Source organism: Berghia stephanieae, chromosome 2 (genome assembly GCF_034508935.2).
Source record: "Berghia stephanieae isolate SIO BIC M18660-M18661 chromosome 2, UCSD_Bste_1.3, whole genome shotgun sequence".
Taxonomy (NCBI): Eukaryota; Metazoa; Mollusca; class Gastropoda; order Nudibranchia; family Aeolidiidae; genus Berghia; species Berghia stephanieae.
Window position 1 is genome coordinate 85559130 of NC_088361.1, and position 17865 is coordinate 85576994.

The 17865-nt window shown below is 36.2% G+C and overlaps 1 protein-coding gene across 6 annotated transcripts in view; it reads left to right on the top strand.

Moving 5' to 3' along the window:
- The window catches only part of LOC144965713 (Kv channel-interacting protein 4-like), a 614382-nt gene that overhangs the window by 411381 nt on the left and 185136 nt on the right, over positions 1 to 17865 (top strand). Inside the window, exon 1 of one of the 6 annotated variants that reach the window (XM_078901328.1) lies at positions 10633 to 10777. The exons of the other annotated variants lie outside the window; for them this stretch is intronic. Coding sequence (XP_078757454.1) covers positions 10744 to 10777 — 34 coding nt within the window. The 5' untranslated portion in view covers positions 10633 to 10743. Of the gene's footprint in view, positions 1 to 10632; positions 10778 to 17865 lie in introns of those variants that run through there. 6 annotated transcript variants of the gene reach the window in all.

A 17865-nucleotide genomic window follows, 5' to 3' on the forward strand; every position in this document is an offset into this window, starting at 1 on the left:
TGCGTATTTTTTGTGTGTGGAAATTTCCATTACAACAATGAGCCGATAACCAATTGAGTTATCAGACCTGCAAATAAGTGCACGTCGATACACGCCTTTTCAGATTTGAAAAGTTTTACATTGCTTTGCTATTGGGTGTTAAAATGCGTTCATTAAGGTAGGGATGGCTCATTGCTTTAAAAATTGCACTACAACGTTAAAGACGGATGTCCAAGTAGGACACCGTTCGGATTTTTAATGTTTATTTGGGGTAAAAAAACAACATTTGCAAAATTAAAAGATGACTTCTCTCTCTCTCTCTCTCTCTCTCTCTCTCTCTCTCTCTCTCTCTCTCTCACTTTCTCTCTCTCTATCAATCTGTCTATCTATCAACTGTATCTGTCTCTTCCTTTCTTTCTCTCCCTTACACACACACATACACACACACGCACACACACGCACACACACGCACGCACACACACACAAGTACAACATACACTTTGCAAAGTCTTTTTAAAAGTCCCAGGTTTGAGAGATTTTGCTAAGATGAAGGTCATTTAAATCGATCGATATTTGAAGGACGAATTTTCTGGCCTAATTTTTAAAGACACGTTTTCCAAGAGTACGGCAGTTTACTGGTTTCAATCAAACACCCACGGGTTCGGGTTCCCCTTACAATATTGTAACTAAAGTGCAGGAAACAATAATAATAATAATATCTATAACACGATAACACATACTGTGTGATTTATTTTTCAAAAATAGCTTTTATATAGAGCAATATCCACTTAACTTGCTCAAGCGCTTTACAAAGGGTCCCTGACCAACAGCAACACGTAACATAAAGAACGAAACATGACGCCTGTTAGGCAATAATACAGAGACAATGCTGATAACGGCCAGGTACTCATTTCACACCTGAGTAAGGTGAGAGAAATTAAGTAAATAGTCTTTTCAAAGGAATCAACTATGCGCCGAGCGAGGCTCGAACCAAACACCTTCCGATCCGAACGCGTGTGTCATACCACAAGACCACTTAGCCGCGCATGACGGTACATGGTACACGAAGGTACCAGAAAACACCAAACCACAAAAGCCGTGAAAGTTGTTGGAATAAGAAAGATAAATAGTGACAGCAATAGGATTATATCACCTCCCCCCCCCCCCCCCCCCCCCCCCCCCTTCTCTCTCTCTCTCCAATCCTTTCCCTCACACCAGTGTCGAATATAGCGTGAACTAATTAGGGTGGAGACGGGATGGACAAAAATAAATATCCTAAAACCAGAGAGATTTTATAAACGACAGTCGTCACGCGATACCCATCAAAAACCTGAGCGTGAGTAGTCCGACCTATGAGCTCGTGTTAATTATTGGGTAGGGTGAAAAAGGACTATAATTGCCAGATACTTTTGGGGTAACATGCTAAAAACTACGTAATTTACCCATGGTAAGCAGCAACTTGTCGATTTGAAAGATTATGGACAAACGTATCTCAATCTGTTCATTTATTTAGATTCGAACTAAATAAGTATTGCACTTCGTCTCCTGATAGTGTGATGGAATATATTTTAAAATAATAAAACTAAGGGTAAAATTACACAAAAGATTGTTTTAAGCCTTCAAAACTATACTTTCATTGAAATTTGTATACAATTGATTTTCAATCTTATAATATTTGGAAATAATGGCATAAAAAATGATCGTATGATACAGACGATATTTACATACCAAATTCTTTATAAATACCAGTCTACTTTTTTTTATTTCCCTTTTTAATATAATTTTATTATTTTATTTATTTATTATTATCATATTGCATGATGAAATGTATAAGGCCAAACTGGCAACCTTAGTGACGATGAGAGTGATTGGTGTTCATGAGGTTGAATAAATTTCCAACATATGGTGGCCGTATTAGGTGACCGGGTAATTGGCCTAAAGTCTCCTGTATAGTATAAAAAGAATGAAAAACTTTTCAGAAATTTGGCCAGAAACCTCGTTCTTCAAATATCAATCGATTAAAATGACCCTCTTCTTGTCAACAACAAAAAGTCTCAACTCAGTACTTGACCATTAGCAACGTTTTCTCTGTCCAAAAATTGTTTTTGTAATATCGCCTAACAGGCGTCATGTCTCGTCCTATATGTTGAGTGTTGCTGTTGGCCAAGGACCTCTTGTAAACGGCTGTGAGCTCGATAAGTGGATATTACTTTTTTTGAATGCTCAAGTTTTTTTTTGGTTTTTTTTTTATTGTTTTTTTCTTACCTTTTGTGGATATTGGGCTATATAAATGCTAAAGTAACTTTTTTTTGTATTCAAAACGATTTATTTTATTTTTATTTTATAAACTCGAGCATGCGTTTAGAGCATTATCTGCTAGACGTGCTCAACCCGCTTTTCAAGGGGTCCCTAACAAACAGCAACATTTAAGATGAAGGACTAGCTGTTATGCAGTATTGCACTATTTTCCGATATTTTAAATCAGATACATGTCCTAAGTATAGATTTACTTTTTAGCATTGATGTATTTCCAAATTAAAAAAAAATAAATAAATAAATAAAATAAAATTGAGCTTTTATATAGCGCAATATCCACTAAATGTGCTCAAAGCGCTTTACAAGGGGTCCCTGGTCACCAGCAACATTTAACATGTAGGACGGGACATGACGCCTGATAGGCGATATTACAATTTTTCGGACAGGGACAACGCTGTTAACGGCCAGGTACTCATTTTACACCTGAGTACGGTGAGAGAATGTGAGTAAAGAGCCTTTTCCAAGGACCCAACTATGCGCCGAGCGCGGGGCTCGAACCCAGGACCTTCCGATCCGAAAGCGAGTGTCATACCACTAGACCACATAGCCGCACGTTTTTATATTGTAAATAATACCGCTATGACACATTGTGAGTGCCACGTATGATGAAAAGGTGCTCATGGCTCAGCGGTACGGTCTTTGCTTCATATCCGAAAGGTACCGAGTTCGATCACCCGCCGCTGCGCTGTGTGGCCTTGAGCAAGTCACCTCGTCTTAGCTCAGTTTGCGGAGCTGCACTCCCGCTGACGCCCGAGCAATTCCAGCCAGGCTTCCCTTGGAATACACCCTAGAGACAAATTTTCGCTATGGGATGAATAAAGGGCATTTCAATTATTTATTTTTAAAATATAATTTCATATATATTTATTTATTTATTTATTTTATTTATTATTTTATTAAATGAATAGAATAATGGTTTTATATTGTGATTTTGAGTTTTAAAAAATTGAGCATAAAAATAGCGCAATATCAACTAAATGTGCTCCAAGCGCTTTACAAGGGGTCCCTGGTCAACAGCAACATTTAACATGTAGGACATGCCGCCTGTGAGGCGATATTACAATTTTTCGGACAAAGACAGCGCTGTTGACGGCCAGGTACTAATTTTACACCTGAGTACGGTGAGAGAATGTGAGTAAAGAGCCTTTTCCAAGGACTCAACTATGTGCCGAGCAGGAGGCTCGAACCCAGGACCTTCCAATCCAAAAGCGAGTATCATACCACAAGACCACATAGCCGCACAGACCACATAGAGGTTAAAAGGTTTACAAAATTTGAAGTGCCTTCCCCGCGTCATAAAGATTAAAGTCGTGACAGATTATGTTTATTTGTATCCATCTGTGCGTAGGTGGTGCTTTTATTTTTGTCTGCGACGTGATCTAGACCTCAATGCACTATTATTTTTTAATATGTCTTGGCGATGCTTGGATAAAGTAAAAAACAGCAATAATATAATTATGATTGCTGTTGTTGTTATGGTTGATTATTTTGTTGATATTGTTGTTGTTAGCAACATCAATAGCGATAGTAATAGTAGTGGTGGTGATGGTAGTAGGAGTAGTAGTAGGAGTAGTAGTAGTAGCAGTAGCAGTAGTAGTAGTAGTAGTAGTAGTAGTAGTAGTAGTAGTAGTATTAGTAGTAGTAGTGGTGGTGGTGGTGGAGGTGGCGGTGGTGGTGGTGGTGGTGTTGGTTCTATTAGCCCTAGCAGTAGTAGTAGTAGTAGTAGTAGTAGTAGCAGTAGTAGTCGTAGTAGTAGTAGTAGTAGTAGTAGTAGTGGTAGTAGTAGTAGTAGTAGTAGTAGTAGTAGTAGTAGTAGTAGTAGTAGTAGTAGTAGTAGTAACAGTAATAGTAGTAGTAGAGTTGGTACAATCAGCACTAGTAGCAGTAGTAGTAGTAGTAGTAGTCGTAGTAGTAGTAGTAGTAGTAGTAGTAGTAGTAGTAGTAGTAGTAGTAGTAGTTGTTGTTGTTGTTGTTGTTGTTGTTGTAATAATGGTGGTGGAAACGGTAAAGGTGACAGTAGTAATATTCTAGGAGAGGTGACATTTGTAATAGTAGTCGTAATTGGTTGTAGTGTGTATTACATCGTCGTAGATGTTGTCATTGTCTTTCTCAACATCACTGAAACGTTTAGGTTCGGATTAATATTAATGATCCGACGTCTGTTTTTTTCTTCCTCTTTTTTTAAAAATGATTTGTTTCGTTTTTGTTTTGTTGATCTTTTCTGGGTTTTTTGTCGGGTTTTTTTTTTTGTGTGTGTTTTTTTTTTTAATTTTATTTTTTAAATACCATATCTATTTGTTTGTTATATTTTGCTATCAGGCTGATGATCACCTCACACAACATTCTATTTAGGACTATTTACTGGTCCCGAATCGGCTTTCTAACAATACGTTTAAAAGTTTCTCCAAATAATAGCGTTATGATATTATAATACAGTATCAGCACGTGCAGGCACGGGACTTTGGAGAAGTCACTCAGTTGATTTATGGACTTCTGGTAGTCACTCTTTCTCGTAGGAGACCGCCAGATTTCTGCAGAGGATTAATTTTCCATTGGTACCGCTTGGCTATCGATTTTTAAGTCGCCTTAGTTCTTGTCCTCGTTTGTTTTTGGTTTGGAGTGCAAAGCAATCGTGGTGATCTCCCCCTGAATGTAGATCGTTGTGCCAAAGTCTTTGATTGTGTTGTCTGATTTCTTGTATTTCTTTTTATTACAGTACTTTTTTTTTGCATGAGAAAGTCATTAACTCACTCAATCCTAGAAATTTTTACTACTTTTCAAAATTGGAAAAATGTATTAAAAATGAGCATGTACATAGATAATTTTATTCAACTATCATCAACATGGAATAACTAAAAAAAACACATTAGCTTTGATACAACGACTATAATTTGTTTCAGAAAAATGTAATAAGTAGGCATGGCGTAAAAGTAACCCGGGTAAATAATGGATATTGTCGGTGTCAGGCTTGAGTGAGTTAAACAGTTATCTCCCATACTCTGGAAAGACGCGTTTTTGTAGATTTGGCCAGAAAAATCATTTTTACACCAATCGATCGATTTTAGGATTCTCATCTTGACAACAACAACAAAAAACAAACAAACAAACAAAAAGAAACTCTCAAACCTGGGACTTCGACAGGTCTCAGATTTGAGAGTGATTGCCAAGAATAGGGACATTTAAATCGATCGATATTTGGAGGACGCGTTTTCTAGTCAAATTTTTAGATACGCATCTTTCTGCAGTTAACTGGTTAAAATTAGCTGTTTAGAAGTGCTTAATAACCAAACAAAATATTTGTTTCGATTTATTAATTGTAAAACCCGAATCGTAGAAAGTCGATTGTCTCGTGTAATTTATTGAATTAAGATAAGAATTCCTTCACATCCGTCCTTACTTTGATTAAACTCCTGATAAAATAAATTCCCTTTATTCATCCCTAAGGGGAACTTTTTCTTTAGGATTTATTGAAAAGGAATACTGGAATGACCCAGGCGTCAGCCGCAGTACAGCGCTGCAAAGTGAGCTAAGGCTATGTTACTTGCTCACGGCCAGACAGCGCGGTGGGTAGACGAATTCGGTATCTTCCGGGTGCGAAGCAGAGACCATACCGCTGAGCCACGCTGTTCCATTATTAAATGTGCTTATTATTATCCATTCATATAAGTATCGTATTCATCTGTCTTGTTTTCATTTTGTTTGTTCGGTTTTTTTTCTGTTTTGTTTTCTACCAATTTTATATTTTACACATTCTTTTTGTTTTCTTTTTTCATTAAAAAGAAGATAAAACCACTTCTGTATCTTGATGTCAAAATGTTTATCAAGAATTCTGAGGCAGACCTGATATTCGAATCTCATTTTGGTATCGATACTCCTATAAACAGACACACACATACACACACACACAGACACACACACACACACACACACACACACACAAAGAAAGAAAGAGAGAGAGAGAGAGAGAGAGAGAGAGAGAGAGAGAGAGAGAGGGAGGTAACAATTATAATTTCATAGAATTTTACCAGGCAAATTTGATTTGTTCTATCTTGTTCATCAAGACTTGGATCATACTGATGAATTTCAGAAACCTTCGTAATGTCGGATAATTGGAAGTGCAATGCAAACTATGTGTAGGGTTGATTTAGCGTCGAGGAAGTCATTGCATTTTAAAACGTCCAGTGCGTCTGTCAATGTGCTTATGTGTGTGTATGTGTGTGTGTGTGTGTGTGTGTGTGTGTGTGTGTGTGCCTGTGTGTGTATAATGTCGCTTATTCATTCATATTAGGAAATTTGTTTTTTTTTTGGATTTGAAAAAAAGACTGGAATAACCCAGAAAATATGTGGGTATGTGTGAATGTGTATGTGTGTGTATGTGTGTGTGTGGGGGGGGGGGGTGTGCGTGTGTGTCCAGGGGTATTTCATTCATTCTTCTCGTGATATTGCTCTCATGATAAGAGTTTCCTGTAAGACAAACAAACAACGGCAGGGGTCAGAAAACGAATTAGAAGACGGGAAAGAAGAGATTTAGACAGAAAATTAGTTTTCTCAATGAGAGACAACAATAAGCACAGTCCCACTACGATAAAATACCTTTTTTGTATCTTTACCAAGAAACCTTTAGCTATTATATAAATCGATATTTTTTATAAGGTTCGAGCATTCATGTAGAGCGAGATCTACTGAACGTGCCCAAAGCGCTTTAAAGAGGGTCCCTAGCCAACAGCAAAACTTGACATATAGGTCAAAACATGACGCCTGTTAGACGAAAATACCTTTTTTTCGCACAGTGACAATGCTGTAAACGATTGGGTATTCATTTTATACCTGAGTCCAGTGAGAGAATGTGGAGTAATGAGCCGTTTCCAAGGACTCAACTATGCGCCCCAACCTGTCAAATATTCTTAAACCCGAAACGTCTCTTAAACCATTAAGCTTTGAGAAATGTTGTTAACGTCTACGTTTTAAAAAAAGATTGAGCTTTTGTATAGAGCAATTTCCACTAAACGTCCTGTTTTTGAGTACCGCTCAGCGCTTAGTTGAGTCCTTGGAAAAAGACTCTTTATTCACATTCTCTCCCCCGTTCTCGGGTGTAAAAAGAGTACCTGGCCGCTAACAGAGTTGTCTCTGTCAAAAAAATGTAATATCGCCTAACAGGCGTCGTGTCTCATTCCATATGTTAGGCTATGTGTTGCTGTTGGTCAGGGACCCCTTTGAAGCGCTTTGAGCACGTTAGATGGATAGTGCGCAATATAAATGCTCTAGTTTTTTTTTTTAAATGTCAAGGATCCAATATCGAAATGAAATAATATAGGCCTACATTAAATTGATTTCATTTACTCAAACCCCAAGGAGAAAATATTTATCTAGACTATTTTTCCCCAATCTCATTATACAATTCCCGAAATTAGATGGGGCGAGTTGACCTTCTCAAGGCCACACCATGCGGCAAGGATTCGAACTCAAAAAGAATATGAGCATCTTAATTCTCATTGTCAACCATCTATTAAGCACGCCAACGCAAAGCACGATAACTTCGGATGTTATGTGATACATAAATGAATCATATTTTCACTCATTTTATTTTATCTTCTATTTTATCTTCTTACATTCTATTTATTTAGTTGTGATTCATTTGTTATTTATTCATTATATCTATTTATTTAACTATTTATTTTAAATATCAGTAGAGAGAAATAAAGATCGATATTTTCCAAGGCCTATTAAATTGTATTAATAGAGCTTCTCTCGACAAAAATTCAAAGAACTATATTTTTTTGGCGGAGTCTTTCTTTTAAACCAAGCGCCATATTCTGGCAAAACAAGATCTCTTGGATTTTTTTTTCGTTTGAAAGAGATTCTCATGAAAGGATTCGCATTGATACATTAAAACCCGATTAAAAATCGAGAAAAGAATTATTTTTTTTTAATGAACAGGAAATTGCACAACTTAGGGGGAGACTGGAAATTATGTAACCAACTGACATTTACATAGATCCGGGTTTTTGGTTTTGTTGGTTTTGAAAAAAAATACTTTTGAACAGAATGATGGGGTCACGTACCATATTTTGTCCTTGTACTTTTAGAGGTACAGAAAATACTCCAAGGTCATCTTTTCAGAATTGACATAACTTTCTCTCTACCTACCAACAACACAACGGAAGTAAGGACTCAAAAAAATCAACATCGAACCCCCGAATGGAACAAAATCATACTAGGGACATAATAATATGCCCACTGACGAAGTGGAGACCACAGAAACATTGTTTCGGCCATAAATAAGTGAGTGACTCCATTTATATTTTATATTAGCTCTAACCAACATTATCGAGCACTCTCGTACCTACAACTACCCACCAACACTCATATATACATATATATATATATATATATATATATATATATATATATGTGTATATATAAATGATCTAGACATCCGCCAGGATCGATCTCGGTTCTACTGCGTTTGAAGCGAGTTTGCTACCATCTGAGCTATCAGGACCCCCTCCCTTTCATACTTTTGACTATAAATTAAATTTCTTGTACTCATATTCCTCCGACAATAACCGTTTTCAGCCAGTGGGTCATGATCAACGTTTACCCATTCACTGGTCTGATACTACCAATTGTTATGGACACGTTGCTGTCACGGAAATACTCTAAAACCAACGCACAATAAATATATTATTGTCAATTATAACAATATAAAAAAGGCCCATAATTCCGTTCGGCTATCGGACCTGCTAATATGTGCACGTCGGTCAATCTACTTGTGGTTGATTAAACTGATTAGGTTTGGATGGATTCACGACATGCTTTCATCAGCCAAACGAAACGTATCCATGTAGATCGAAAGACTAGATAGTCCATTGTACAATATATTACCTGCTTGATCGTGTTCTATAGGCCAATTTAATCACACAAAAATGGAGCTTAGGAGCACAGCAGCTGATAGGTTTGATAGTGACGTAAGAGGCTATGCCAATTATGACAGAACGCGTTTTGAAAGACAAAATTGGCCAGTGAGAAAGGAAAATTTACGCTAAATTTCAATAGATTAAAGATGACCAAAAATGTTCAAACTTGGCATTAAATTTATCTAAAGTTTCAGGTTCGAGAGCTTTTGACAATTTCAAGGTCTTAAAATTAGGTCGATATTTGAAGTGAAGCATTTTTGGCCAAAAAAAAATAAATTAAAAAATGTTTTATCAGTGTATGGCAGATTTTACAGCCCCCGGGTGGTGGGGGGGGGGGGGGAGAAGGTGTAACCCCTAGAGAAATTTCCAAATGGTAACCATGTGACCTTTTCATAGACCGATGACACGAATTATTATGGCGTCAATGCTATCGTATTCTGAAAAACAAAATTAAAATTTTGGCCAGAAAACTCGTCCTTCAAATATCGATCGATTAAAATAACCCTCATCTTGTCTAAAATTCTCAAACCTGGATCTTTCTCGAGATGAAATCTGAGATTTTAGAGGGTTTTTTTTGGATAAGATGAGGTACTCTATAATCGAAAAACTATTTGAAGGACAGATGTTCTGGCCAAAAATTTTAAGATGTTTTTAATTATTTTTTTTCTCACAGCACGGCAGTCGGTGAAAACATGCAGACATGTTTATTGTTTGTTTTGGTTTTCTCTCATGTCTATTGACACTATCTGTTTAACCCTTTCATTACCAGCAATTTTCAGAATTTTCACCAAAATTTCACACCCACCCAAAACAAAAATAGTTGTTTCTTACTCAAATAGAAAAGCAACAAATACATTCTATACATGATATTGATCAGCAAAATGAACTCTATCTACAACATAATAAAACATTTATCTTTGAATTGTGTGATTTACAAAAGAAATCTGAATGATAAAAGTGCCAGTTGGATCGTAACGAATGTGAATGGGTGATAAGGAGAGGGTTAAATAACATACTCACACCATCCCCTAGCCGGATGTAACGGATGTAACGTATCAAAACACAAAAGTATGCGTAGTCTTAAACGTTTATGGGGAGAATTCAGTGATAACTAATCATAAAATGGCTGTTTAAAAACAATAACAAAGAGCTAAGTGGCGTCAATTTCGTTCCATCTATATATGCCCCCACCACATCAAAACAGCATTATGTCAGGACGGTCTAGATGCTAAAAATTTATGATCATTATTATTGGGTGACTTTTATATGTTTTAAAGAGGACAATGGATATTGTTTCTTACAGAGATGAACACTTGTGTCACTTGTATATGTTTAATTGAGGACAATGGATATTGTTTCTTACAGGAATGAACATCCGGGTTACTCTTATATGTTTTATTGAGGACAATGGATCTTGTTTCTTACAGAGATGAACACTTGTGTCACTTGTATATGTTTAATTGAGGACAATGGATATTGTTTCTTACAGGAATGAACATCCGGGTTACTCTTATATGTTTTATTGAGGACAATGGATATTGTTTCTAACAGGGATGGACACTTGGGTAACTTTTATTTTTCATATTGAGGACAATTGATATTGTTTCATATAAATATGAAAACTTGGGTGACTTTTATGTTATTTATTGAGGATAATAGATATTGTTTCTTACAAGGATGAAAACTTGGAGTACTTTTCCATGATTTATTGAGGGCAGTGGGTACTGTTTCTTTCAGGGATATAAAACTTGGGTTACTTTCGCGACTTTAAGAATTCTGCGGTTTGGTTTCCAGAGTGATTAGCCTAAGTAGATACGTAATACTAGCTAGAGGCGGTAGATCTTATCCAAGATTTTGTTCTTTCGTGAATTCTTTGGTCGGGATTTGTCAGCGGTTTCTCTGTTTATCTCAATTTGGCCATGACGTCTTTCTATATCTCCATATCTCTCTCTCTCTCTCTCTCTCTCTCTTTCTCTCTCTCTCGCTCTCTCGCTCTCCATCTTTCTCTCAATCTATCTATCTATCCATCTATCTGTCGCTCTCTCCCCCTCCTTCTTTCTCTCTCTCTCTCTCTCTCTCTCTCTCTCTCTCTCTCTCTCTCTCTCTCTCTCTCTCTCTAGGCTCTCTTCACCTTTTCTATTTCATATTTTGCTTTTTGACTCTCTTCTATTTATCTTCCTCTTGTTATCTTCTCTCGCTCCTTCTCTTTTCTTTCTGTCACTTCCATATATCTCTCTCTATCTACCCCTCTCTCTCCTTACACACAAACACACACACACACACACACATATATATATATATATATATATATATATATATATATATATATATATATATATATCGCATTTCGACCGTTTGACTTGCCAATTGCGTTTAATAGACCGTCTTTTTCAAAACAAAAAATAAAATCTTTTTTTTTTTCCTTGGGGCACCATGGCTTCCAACTCAATTATAGGTAGAGATTGTTTGTCTCATCCTGACTATGACGTCACGAATCCACCGACTTGTCAAGTTGGGCCTGTTTTATTGTCTATAGAATTTCTAAATTTTCAATTCAATACTTCAGTTATCTGTCAAGCCAAATTGTAGCCGCGTCTAAAATCGTCTCAGAGCAAACTCGGCTGTTCTCTGTTCAAATTGAATCACAACCTCTTTCAAAGGATCTTGTCGCTCTCCTTGTAAGGAACGATCTGTCTAACGACGGCCCAATTATCGGAACCCGCAAACCTCTTTCGTCAAAAATTCTTAAGGTCCGTTCACATGGCCGTCAATAAATTATGGTCGCCTCCTTCTTTCTCACGTCATCTCTTCTTGTCTCTCTCTCTCTCTCTCTCTCTCTCTCTCTCTCTCTCTCTCTCTCTATATATATATATATATATATATTTCAAGTATAATTATGATCAACTTCTACAATATTGTTTCGAGCATTCGCTCTCATCAGGAAGTGAAAGTGATATATATATATATATATATATATATATATATATATATATATATATATTGCACATAACCTTATATTTTTTTCAATTCATCATTGCCTTGGACTCGTTGCTATTGTTTTCATCATTGTTTATCTTTTAAGTGGATAAGGAGTTACACTTAAATCCAAAGTTTGAAAGATCCTTTTTTGTCAGCATTTCGTGTGTTTTATTTTTCTAAAGTAAGTAACTTAACCTTGATCGTTATGCAGTGCTGCGCTGCGGATGACGCCTGGCATATCTAAGTTACTTTTCGATGTCGACTCTTAAGACAAATTTCTTCAGTTGAGAAATACAGGAGGGTTTTAATTGTCCCTATTGCTATCTTTTCAGGACTTCTCTGCTGTTTCTGTAATATTGAGTTGTTGTTTTTTTTTCTTCTTCTAGGATTAGATTGTTAACTCTTTTATATAGCGCAATATCCACTAAACGTGCTCAAAGCGCTTTACAAGGGGTCCCTGGCCAACAGCAACACATAACATGTAGGACGAGACATGACGCCTGTCAGGCGATATTACAAATTTTTTGGGACAGAGACAACGCTGTTAACGGCCAGGTACTCATTTTACACCTGAGTACGGTGAGCGAATGTGAGTAAAGAGCCTTCTCCAAGGACTCAACTATGCGCCGAGCGAGGCTCGAACCCAGGACCTTCCGATCCGAAAGCGAGTGTGATACCACTAGACCACATAGCCGCACAAACTTGGTGGACCTGGATTCCTTTAGGAGATTCACTCCTAGGCTTGTCGCTCTCCTGAGCTAAAGAGTCATGCCATAGCCATCGTTAACTTATATAGATAGTTCGAAGATGATGTCACTCAGGTCTTTGTTATTGGTTTTTGCCATCCGCGTTTATGAGTAATGCTCACTGAACTGTATTAACCTGACTATAAACGTTCATGGATACACACAGTTTTGTGTATTGGTCCGTTATACTTCCGGATGGCAATGTTATGAGCTTCTTAGCCATGCGCATACTATCTATATATAGTTCGAAGATGACGTCACTCAGGTCTTTGTTATTGTTTTTTGCCATCCGCGTTTATGAGTAATGCTCAGTGAACTGTATTAATCCGACTATAAACGCTCATGGATACACACAGTTTTGTGTGTTGGTCCCTTATACTTCCGGATGGCAATGTTATGAGCTTCTTAGCAAAGTGCATACTATCTATAGATAGAATGCGCTTGGCCAAGGAGTTCACAACATTGCCATCCGGAATATAACGGACCAACACACAAACTCTGTGTAACCATGACCTTTATAGTCTGGTTAATACAGTTTAGTGAGAACAACTCACAAACGCGGATGGCAAAAACAATAACAAAGGCCTGAGTGACGTCATCTGCATACTATCTATAGCCTGACACAAGAACCAACCAATACTTATAGTTCGACGTCATTTTTAGTTTGTGCACTGTCTAGTGAGTTGTCGTTAGTAGAGCTTAAGGAAACAAGTGATTCCATTGGTTGGACTAAAGAATACAACTCACGATTTGTTTTCTTTTGTGGCAAAAGACTTGTCTTTTGACTTAAATTTTTGTCAGTGTCAGGCTAAAAGTTTACGATGGCTACGGTTATGCCCACCCTTGGTTTTATTTTAAGGTGTCCTTCTTTGAGGCTGGTTGCTTCCCCGAGCAATCGATAGATCGAAGTTGACGTCACTCAGGTCTTTGTTATTTTTTCCCCATCCATGTTTATGAGTAATTTTCACTAAACTGTATTAACGATCATGGTTACACATAGTTTTATGTGTTCGTCGTGTTATACTTCCGGATGGCAATGTTGTGAGTTTCTTAGCTAAGCGCACACTATCTATAGATAGAATGCGCTTGGCCAAGGAGTTCACAACATTGCCATCCGGAAGTATAACGGACCAACACACAAACTCTGTGTAACCATGAACTTTTATAGTCGTGTTAATTCAGTTTAGTGAGAACAACTCACAAACGCGGATGGCAAAAACAATAACAAAGGCCTGAGTGACGTCATCTGCATACTATCTATAGACAGTATGCGCTTGGCTAAGAAGCTCATAACATTGCCATCCGGAAGTATAACGGACCACGCACAAAGCTATGTGTCACCATGAACTTTTATAGTCTGGATAATCCAGTTAAGTGAGAATTACTATAAACGTGGATGGCAAAAATCAATAACAAAGGCTCGATTAACGTCAACTTCATTCTATCTATAGTGTCCTTCCCTTTTTAGCACTACACTGCGACAAACATCTGAATTACCTCGACGTCTTTTTCGATATAGACAGACTCGTCGGACGGAAGAATAAAAGGAACTTTTTTATTTATTTATTATCCAATTCACAATGAATCAATTAGAAGATTGACGATAGCTCATGTTATAGCATCACCCAATTAAATGTTGCTGAACAATAATTTATATATGATATTGTGGATTTGGAACAGATAGAGAGGGTGAGGGATTTGAATGTATGTAATCTGAGATTTGTCCTGATTAGGTATTATGAAAAAGCAAATAATGCCATTATTATTTATTATAGTTGTTGTTATCATTATAATGATGATAATAATAATAATAATAATAATAATAATAATAATAATAATAATAATAATAATAATAATAATAATGATAATAATAATAATAATAATAATAATAATAATAATAATAATAATAATAATAATAATAATAATTATTATTATTATTATTATTATTATTATTATTATTATTATTATTATTATTATCATTATTATCATTATTATTATTGACAGTTTTATATGTTACAAAATCTATTTTAACATAATATCTGAATGCCGTTTTAAGATGGCTCGTCTAAAAAATAAAAAACGCCAACGGGAGAGAGAGTGAGAGAGAGAGAGAGAGTGTGTGTGTGTGTGTGTGTGAGAGAGAGAGAGAGAGAGAGAGAGAGAGAGAGAGAGGGTGGTCCTCCAGTAAAATCTTTGTCTGCTGTCTCATGTTTCCACCAGAGGGAATTCCGGTCAGTAGAAAATAATATGGGAAGGCAATTTTAATGTACTCGAAAAAAGAAATATACACGTTATAAAAATGTTGGCCGTAAAACCTGTTGTTGAAATGACAATCGATCAAAATGACCCTTATCTTGTTACGAGTTTCAAACCTGGGGCTTTAAGGGAAAAAACAAAAATTCTAGATTATTTTTATAGCGTAAAATCCACTAAACGTCCTCAACAAAGGCGCTTAACAAAGGATTCTTATCCAACAGCAACATTATACATATATCTATATTTTTATTATCTATGACTGGGGAGAATTGGCTGGAATCACGTAGAGTGCTTATATATATATATTATATATATATATATATATATATATATATATATATATATATATATATATATATGTATATATATAAGGAAAGACTTTAGAGAAGCCCCTGAATTGCGAGTCTTTAACAAGACGAGATACTTTAAAGGACGAGTTTTCTGGCCAAAATTTTAAAGTTTTTGTTCAGAGCCCCACAGAATTGACACCAGATCTAGGCATAATTAAGTTTCTCCCTTACAGACTCCCTAGCGACTTAATTAAGTGCTGCTGTACTCTGTGATTGGAAATGTGACTTACGTGTCAATCTGGTATTATGAAATTAATGAAGAAAAATAAGTTTAAATCAAAATGTTGAAATTTAATGGTTATTTGTTTGTTTATTTTGTGTGATTTGTTATTGTGTGTGTGTGTGTGTTTTTTTTTGTTTTTTTTTTTTGTTTTTTTTTTTTGTTTTTTTTTACGACGGTCACTGCCGGAAGGGGGGGGGATGGGGTCCCAATAGCTTCACAAGCAAAGGAATCGAGATCAATCCGGGGTGCAATCGAGATTTTTTTTTCTCTAACCCATGTCCACCCAACAGTGATTGAGTAGCTGGGTCTGTTAGATCTAATGGAAAGTACTTTGCGATAGACTGGCGTCCTATCCAACGGATAGCAAGCAATTACTATTGTCCGTTTCACGTTATAGAATCCGGGATAAAATCCGGCTCCAGGGGCCTAAGGCTCTGAAGGAATATTTTTTTTTTTTACAGCCAGAAATCAGTTTTATAAGTAACGTTCAAAATTATATCTTAAAGCCCCAGGTTCATTTCAAAGTAATATAGCTTTGACACGATGGGTCACAAAGATTCTATAACGAGGGGAGTTTAAATCGATGCTGTTACATAGGGGAAATAACTTTTTTAAATGGCGTTTAAAGTTAAATCTTAAGCACCCGGTTCATTAACAACGAGGGGAGTTAACAATCGATGCTGTCCCTTCTAGTTAAAGACGTTACATAAGGGAAATAACTTTTGTATATAACTTTTAAAGTGAAATCTTAATCTCCCGGTTCATTCCAAAGTATATACTCTATAAAGAAGGGAGTTAACAATCGATGCTGTCCGACGTGTACTTATTTGCAGGTCTGATAACCCAATTCCTTATGGCTCATTGTTGTAATGGAAATCTAAAAAAATGACGCAAAATATTGTACATTACAACAATATCAAACTAGGCCCATAAGTAGATTCGGATGTCAGACCTACATTCATATTCATTTTTTTACTACTATGTTACTAGTGTGCATCTGTGTGAGTGTGTCTATCTCAATATTGTATTGTTATAAATGTGTAACCAAATGACAAATTGCCACTTTTATGAGGACAATAAAGATATATTATTATTATTATTATTATTATTATTATTATTATTATTATTATTATTATTATTATCATTATTATTATCATTATATGTACAGGTCGATGCTGTCCTGTCTAGTTACAGAATGTTACGTAAAGAAAATCACTTTTCCAAGTAACGTTTAAAGTTAAATCTTAAGTAACCGGTTCATTCCAACATAATACGGCCTTAAGACGATGAGTTACAGATGTTCTTTAAAGTTGGGAGTTAACAATAGTCATTCATTGTCCCATCCAAGCTCCAGAAACCGGGATAAACCCATGCTCTACGAGCCCAATGCCACTGAAGAATAACTCGCTGTTTCCAATGCTGTCAATTTATCTTCCAGATTAATTCGTTTCTTTGAATTAATTGATTTGAAAGACTTTGCGGTCTCAGCGGCCTTCATGATGACTTTATAGAGAAATATCCATTCCTATCCGTTTGATGCCATGTCTCTGGGGTTTATAGTTGATGTTAACCCTCTCCTTACCAACTACAGGAAAATCGTCACATTCGTCACGATTCAATGGCCATTTTTCTTTTTCAGATTTATTGTGTAAATCACAAAATTTGGAGAAAAATCTTTGCTATAGCCATAAAAACTTGATGCTGTTTTGTAAAGCTTGTTTTTTTGTGTGTGGTTTTTGTTTTGTTTGTTTTTTTTTTGCACAAAATTAAGTATAATATGTTCTTGTTGCTTCTGAGTTAAAGTGAAAAGAAATCAATTTTTGTGTTGAATAGCTATGACATTTTGGAAAAATCCTGAAAAAGTTCAGTAAGGAGAGAGTAAAGCGGAGGCTGGTGTTTGGCAATATTTTGAGATTGTTGTTGAATGTTTGCGGCAATGAGGTGACATAGCGTCCTTGGTCAGGCTGAAATACAAATATTAATAATATAAAATATGCTATTTGATATCAATATAAAGAAATGGGAATGAACGCAACAACGTGTATTGATTCAAACTATATGTAAGGTCCAGGGTCTTGGTATCGACAAATAAGATTACC